This window comes from Gossypium raimondii, chromosome 8, assembly GCF_025698545.1.
Source record: "Gossypium raimondii isolate GPD5lz chromosome 8, ASM2569854v1, whole genome shotgun sequence".
In the NCBI taxonomy this organism is placed as follows: Eukaryota; Viridiplantae; Streptophyta; class Magnoliopsida; order Malvales; family Malvaceae; genus Gossypium; species Gossypium raimondii.
Genome location: NC_068572.1, coordinates 2778292 through 2785557, shown reverse-complemented (window position 1 = coordinate 2785557; position 7266 = coordinate 2778292). Strand labels below are relative to the sequence as shown.

Below are 7266 nucleotides of genomic sequence, written 5' to 3'. Positions count from 1 at the left end.
GCCCCTTCCAAGCTCTCTACAATTTCTCTCCCTTTAACTCCTAGTGAATTCCCATAAAGCCTTCAATTTTTCAGAAATACTTTACAATAATCATTCGACTGATCCTGGAGACGAAACAAGATATATTCAGCGTTTTCAAGTCCTTCCCTACTATTAACCTGCTAATTGCATATTCTACACAACCATATCCGAAAAGTTCGATTGTTTCTTTGATACCATCTTGGGTGCCAGAGGGTGTTGTTCCATGTGTTCTAGCTATGGTGTGCAGAGGCAATGGTGATTGAATCGCATCGCCTCTCCTCGGTCAAACTTTTCACTGCCTAGTTATGTATATAATTGTGTATGTAATGTATGTAATCAATGTCTTAACGTTTTGTTTCCCTTTCTTTCTGAGAAATACTTCATTAATTCGTACAGTTTCAAAATATCTATGGATAACAAAATCAGGACCCCCTCTCCCCAACTGTCCTGATAATGCAAAGCAAAGCAGAGCAGAGGGTCCTTACATGAAAACAACCAGAAACTTGTACAAACTTAACTGTGACTCCCAAAATCCTCATGTGTTTTCTTCATTTACAAGTCATTAAAACATAGTTGATGACATAAATGAGAGCACGGATACTCGCATGGTCTGCACCTGTAAGCAATGGCGAGCTACTTATTTCATGCACTCTCTTGTAGACTTCCTGAAAGATTGGTCGCACATGCACCGCAATCATTTGGTCACCTGGGTTGATAGCTGTGGCCACGTCCACCATCCATGTGAGTTTTCGTGGAGTGTCCTTGTTGATGTCGCATGCCAACTGCTGCAAGAGGGAGAGCAGCACTCCTTGGCTCAAAGGAAAAGGTGCAGTTGACAGAATCGTACGTAGATCAACCTAGTAAAAGGAAAAAAGAATAATTTCTTACCTAATGCCAAGGCTTCAAGTTTTAACTAGAAATTCAAATAGTAAATTCAAGACATTTTTGCTTACCTGTGAACATAACCAAGAAACAATAGAGAGGTCACTCCTTTGCAGCGCAATTGTGAACGCTTCTTCGTATTTGCCTTCAGATAACAACTTTGATAGCTCTTTTGTGGGATCCATGGGCACAACAACCTGAGAGGGATAGGAATTCATTTGAGAGATTAAACTAGCTAGGAACCAACTGAAAGTCTGAAACACCTATAAAAGAAGTGATACTTAATAGCCAGATTTGACTTTGGCAATCATGTTTAATGCAGGCATTAAATGTGCGAAACAAACATACCTTGTCATGAAGACCACCTAAAGGTCCATTGCTAAGTTGGGAAGAAAATGAAGTTGCAGCATTTGAGTTAGCTCCAGCAGCTGCAATTGCTAAAAGTTTCCGTTGCCCTTCAGCAAATTCCCCACTTAAGGTTTTAGCAATTGATGAAGCGGAGTTTATGGCATCCTGCAATTAAAAGAGATTTCAGAGGAGAAAATGACACAGAAAGTACTTTCAAAAAGCAGTCAAATAACAGACACACACGATCAAACAAGAGCTCTGTAGCAACAAATAATATTGCATGCTTTAATGCATATTACCTCAAATGGCCAAAAACAAAAACATCACAAACAAACAATAATCCTTAGTTCCTCACTAAGTCATTCAACGTCTAATGCTCCACATGTTATAAATCTTGGAAAAAAACACAAATCACCAGCCTTCAGTTAAATAGTAAATGTGAGAAAAAATATACCCTTAAAGTAATTGCCAAAGAAGAACTTGCAGACTCTAACTGTTGCTGAGCAGCATTGGTATGCTCAACCATCCCTTTCTGAAACGCAGAATCTACTTGCTCAAACAGGGCTTTGCATGAAATCTCAAAAGCAGGGACCACTAGAGCTTCCACACTAGTCCTCAAAGCCTCCTAAAAGAAATGATAAATTAATAACCAGAAATTGCCTGGAACATACCGAATGACACTAATTTGATCTCATAACAAGAGAAAGAAAATATCCGCCTATAGCTATTACCAAATACAGTGAACTTGTGCATACCTGGAGTGCTTGCTTGCCAGAAGTTTGAAACTGGGCTTGAATTTGCCTGGCAACTATAGCTTCGAGTTTCGAATTAACAGACTTCTCTAGTTGATTCACTGCTTTATCTCCGACCCCTCTCTGTCATACAAAGGACTAGTTAGATTCCATTAAGCTTTCCAGCAAAAGAACTAGATTTTAAAAGTCTAACCTGGAAGGACTCATTGATTACTGAAGTTACGGTTTTCTCTATTGCTGGAGTAATGGTACGAATAACAGCTGGTCCAACTCCAGCTAATTCCTTCTTGACTACTTTGTCCAACATTACTGCCAAATCCTTGTTCATAAAATTAGTGATCAAGCTAGTTATCTGGTGTGTATGTTCTCGAAGCAGCTTCTCATTTTTTGCATTTTCTTCCTGAAAACGAGCCCATAGAGCATCAGTATTGGCCTTAAGAGCTTTTTCAATACTCCGTCCTAGAGCAGCCTCTAGTCTTCTTCCTTCTTTTGTAACTGGTTGGTTGACAATACTTGACATTTGTTTCTGCATTTCCTTTTGTGTAGTAATTAGCTGCAAGAATGATTGAAACCACAGTCAAGATACCGTAACGGTGCAGCAAAAAGTTTTAAACCACATTTGTTTAGATAAGAAAGCTAACATATTGCTAGGCAAAATACATCAAAGGAACAATAGGTGAAAATGTGATAAGCATATAGTCATCGAATGACTATATGAACCTTTAAATAAATGAATAAATGCACCTGGGTTGATTTTTATCCAAAATTATGAAATGATCAATGATTATAAACACAAATGAAAACTTTAGAGACTATTTGAGGATACTCAAGGATAATGCTTTGTTATATCTATACATTTCCCTAGCATATTTAACTATTAACACGCAACAGAAATGAGCATACAACAGAAGCATACAGGTATAACCATTTTTTTTTATTTCTTTCTCTAGCAATCACCTGATTAAGCATATCTTGCATAGCCGCTATTTGAGGAAATGCAGCAGCAGCTGAGGGGAGATTGGAATTTGCTCCTGGTTCAGTGGTAGAATCTGCAGAATTGAAAGCACTTGAAGAAGGGGAAGTGTGAGCAGATGCCTGAGAACCTTTCCCTTTATGCTTCTTCCCTTTTGCACCTGATGTTGGTGATTGTTGATATGTAGAAGGTATGGCTGATTCCAAACCCTTTCCAGAAAGATCCTTTCTGGAATCATTGATTTCTTCCTCAGCAATATTAGGCTTCACATGCGACCCTGATGCACCAACACCATCCGCTTGCCGAGATTCATCAACAACGTAAGCATCCCTGGATATCGCACTGCTCTCCCTCGACATCTGAATACCAAGATCTGAAGCCTGGGAGCAAAAGAATTTCTCTCTATTTTCCAAATTTCGATTTTGGGAGTCTCCATGGGAACCAAATTCATTGTTCTGAGATGATCTTGCTTCACCCACCACTTTTACCTCCAACTCAGCATTGCGTGCATCATTATTGACAACCACATCCTGAATGTGCACCTCGCCCTCACTCTTTCCCTCATTGACATTAGTAGTTTCAGAAGATGTTGCAGCCATCAATATCTCAGATGGGGTCACAAGATGAGTTGGATGCTTGAAAATGATAGGCGGAGTATATGCACTAGATTTGTCATCTGATACCATTTTCTTGTCATCATTCCTTGAACCATCTTCTGATGAATGCAGACCAGACAAATTCGATCGAACAGTGTCCATTTGTCTGTCAACTGGATAATCCTCATAGTTATGAAAACCAGAGGGTTTCCTAGATAACCTAGGACTAGGAGGAACTGTTGGTGGTGATGCAACACATACAATATCAGCATCACTTGCCGTTGAAGCCAAAGCAGAAGAAGCAGGCTTGGGATCAATATTCGAAGTGTTTAGCTCTTGTGCAGTATTTGCCTCAATAGAATGGGGGCTTGAAGGATACCTCGCTGCAGTTAAATTTTCAGAGCTACTTACTCGTGCACTTGGTTTGGGAACTGAAGTATAAAGGGGCAAGTCAGAAGGTTTATTTCCAGATGGATTGAAAGTATCAAAGCCTTCGGTGTTAATAGCGTCACGAGAAATGCTTGAATCTGACTTCTCCAAGCCAATATTTTCCAGTGGTGGTGGGATGCACTGGCATAACTCCAAAGCATACTGCTGGATAGCCTGTGTCTGTACACAATATATTTTAACAATATGTTCATCAGGAGGATCACTTGTCCCAGTAAAACTTAATATGGGCATAGTGACAGTGAACTCTGCCATGTAATCCATGCGTGATGCAGATGGACAAGAACCATATTCTAAGTGTACAGCGTAAATAGCATTTCTTTTAGCATTTGCAAGTAAGAGAAGGCCAGCTTGCGATAATGCAACAACTTGATTGAAGAATGCTTCTTCCATTTGAGGTTCAGCAGAACTTTTCAACTCCAATGTCTGGGTGCAAGTCCATTTTTCAGTATTGCTTGGAAGAAGCCAACCCTCTTCACTTGCTGATGTCCAAACTTTGATTTCTTGATTTAGGGGCCCCTAAAGAAAAAGGTCAAAAGAGTAAAATATGATGAATCAGATAAATGGATATTCAATGGAATAACAAGATTCTCATAGGGAAAAGTAAAGCAGAAATATAGTCCTTAAATTAAAAATAAATAAATAAACCCCCATTTAAAATAGACCAAAGCCTAAAAGGTAAATGCACAAACTTGCATGTCATACCAACAGATCATAAGAATTTGAACAACTATGAACTTTAAATCAGCAAGTCAGTGAATAACAAATAGGCAGAAGCTTGATGCACACATAGAGAACATGAAAATCATTACCCCTGTTATGAGTATAATATGATCTGGTCGGTGAGGAGCAGTTAAGAATGTAGCTGAATAAACAGGTTGGCCGTCATGTGGTCTCAACACTGTTAGTGGCACTGACTTGCGGTCATCCCATATCTTTATCTGTAGCATAACATGAACTTGTAAGTACAGCAATCTTGACAGAACTGCATATATCCATGTATTCAACATGAAATTCCAGCACTAAACAACAAGAAACCAAGATCTTGGTTCCATGACTATACCACAATGGAGCATAGAGAGAGTACATAGATATCTGCAAGTCAATATAACAAAATGGCAAATGAAAATACAAACCGTGCCATCTGTAGAAGCAGACACTAAACGGGTAATCATCCACTGACACATTGAAACATCAGTAACTTCTCCATCATGTTTACCAACCAACTGAATCCCATCAATCAACTTGTCTATAGGACATTGGAGAGGTGAAGGTGCATCAGTTGAGAAGACTTCATTCTTCCCAACTTTCATGGTATCAACTCTCAGAATGTGTTTTCCAATCCCAGCCACCAAAACTTCCTGCAAAATGAGATTGCAATACCATTGGCAACAACATAGTAATAGCCCTTTCAATATGGATAAAACATTAAAGAAGTTGCATTACTTGTTTGTGCCGGTGCCAACAAATACGTGGATTTACATATTCTTCATCGCCTAATATCTGAACAGCAATAACTATCTTCCCTGTAATCTGCGGTTTCTCTTCTTCATCTGGACCTTCAGATACCTTCCAAACAAATATCCTTCCCTCTAGACTCACACTGCAGAAAAGTGTATCACCAAGAATCAAAAAGGGAAAAAGGGAAGTGTAATAACCAATTAAAGAAAGACAAATACCTAGCCAAAAGATGAACATCCTCCGCAAAGAAGGCCATGTCTGTGATCCTCTGAGATAAATGAAAACGTCAGTTGGATCAATAGACAATCATAATCATCCAAAAGCAGTAACTTACGCACCCAAAGCTTGGGATGCCAGAAATAAAATGCACAATTCTTTCATACTTTCACATGCCAAGATTGTATTCATACACTTTAATACTATAAAGCTCTAAGCTGTCTACTACTACATTTATTTCAATCCAATAACAACAACTAAAAGAACAGTCAACAAAGTTAAAGAAGAGATAAACCTGCGTGTGCCCACGAAACAAAGACCTCAATGCAGTGTTTAAATTAAGAATCCTAATACTGCCTCCTTTCAACCCATAACAAATGTAAGACTTATTAACAGCAATCTGCCTTCCAAGTACCAGCTGAGGATCAGACCCATACTTGGTTATGGGAGTAACTTCGAGCTGAGGCTGAACCTCCCCGGACAGCCTCGTGTCAATATCATAACCCACCTGAGTGCCTGATAACCGCCTTCCTTTAGGCAATTTACAACTCGGCACCCTCGAAGGCCCTACATTGGGACCCCCAGAACCCAAAAACTCAACGTGAGGCGGTTGCTGCAGTTTAGGGGGTTGATTTTGAGGTGGGAAATCAGGGTTTTGAGGGGAAGAGTTAATAAGGGCAAGAATTTGGGTGCCAGCATTGTAAGGGCTAAGAGGGGGTGAAGGGAAAGAAAGGGATTTGGAATCTTGGTAATTAGCATGGGTAGGAGAAGAAGGAGGCATGTAGAATTGGTGATACTGTGGGTGAAAGAAAGGTGGAGAAGGTGAAGGGTAAGGAGAAGGTGTAGGATATGGCGAAGAAGATAGATTTTGTTGTTGAAAGTTGGAATTTGATGGGTTAGAAACTGTGGGTTTGAAGAATTTTTGCACATCAAATGGGATGGTTTGATTTGGGTTCCCCGTTGAAGCCATTTCACAAACACAAACCGATCTATTTGGTTACAACGATCTTTTTTACACAATCAAGAAGCTTGGGTATCTGTTTCCTTGGCCAGAAATGAAGGATCTGAGTGAAAAAAAAAAAAACCCAAGAATTTTGAGAGAACAATAACAGTAGAAGAAGAGGCGAAGTGCGCTCTGAATCTGAAATTCTTGTTTTTTTTTCCGAATGATGGGTGACTTGGAAAATTGGAAAGTGAGGAGATGGGGAAGAAGGAGAAATTGGGCCTTTTGGGGCAAATAGAGAAAATTTAGAGAGGCTAAATTGATTTGATTGATGGATTAACGAGGTTTAATTTAAAATAGACCAAATTCAATTTTTCTTTCTCATTTGGGTATATAAACCATGAATCAAATACAATTAAAGACACCAGATCTCTAGTTTCAAGATTTTGGATCTGGGTTTGGAAAAAAAAAATTTTTAAAGGTTTAATTTTGTCCAAAGTCCTTGTGCTTTTTATACATTTGAAATTTACTTTTTATTTTTGGGTAAACTACACCACTAGGTACCCAACTATTAGTATTTTTTTGCCACCTAATTATGAAAATTTACAAAACAGTCACTCAACTATT

At 39.0% G+C, this 7266-nt stretch overlaps 1 protein-coding gene across 1 annotated transcript; it reads right to left on the bottom strand.

The window, feature by feature from the left end:
- Positions 1–352: 352 nt before the first annotated feature.
- On the bottom strand, positions 353–6993 carry LOC105790253 (enhancer of mRNA-decapping protein 4). The gene is made up of 12 exons (XM_012617751.2): positions 5992–6993; positions 5699–5748; positions 5466–5622; positions 5156–5380; positions 4832–4960; positions 2961–4538; positions 2197–2556; positions 2007–2126; positions 1706–1876; positions 1252–1416; positions 975–1100; positions 353–878 (listed from the first exon to the last, which is right to left on the bottom strand). The coding sequence occupies exons 1-12, from the start codon at positions 6664–6666 to the stop codon at positions 570–572; spliced, it is 4065 nt and encodes a 1354-aa protein (XP_012473205.1). The 5' UTR covers positions 6667–6993; the 3' UTR covers positions 353–569.
- Positions 6994–7266: the final 273 nt, after the last annotated feature.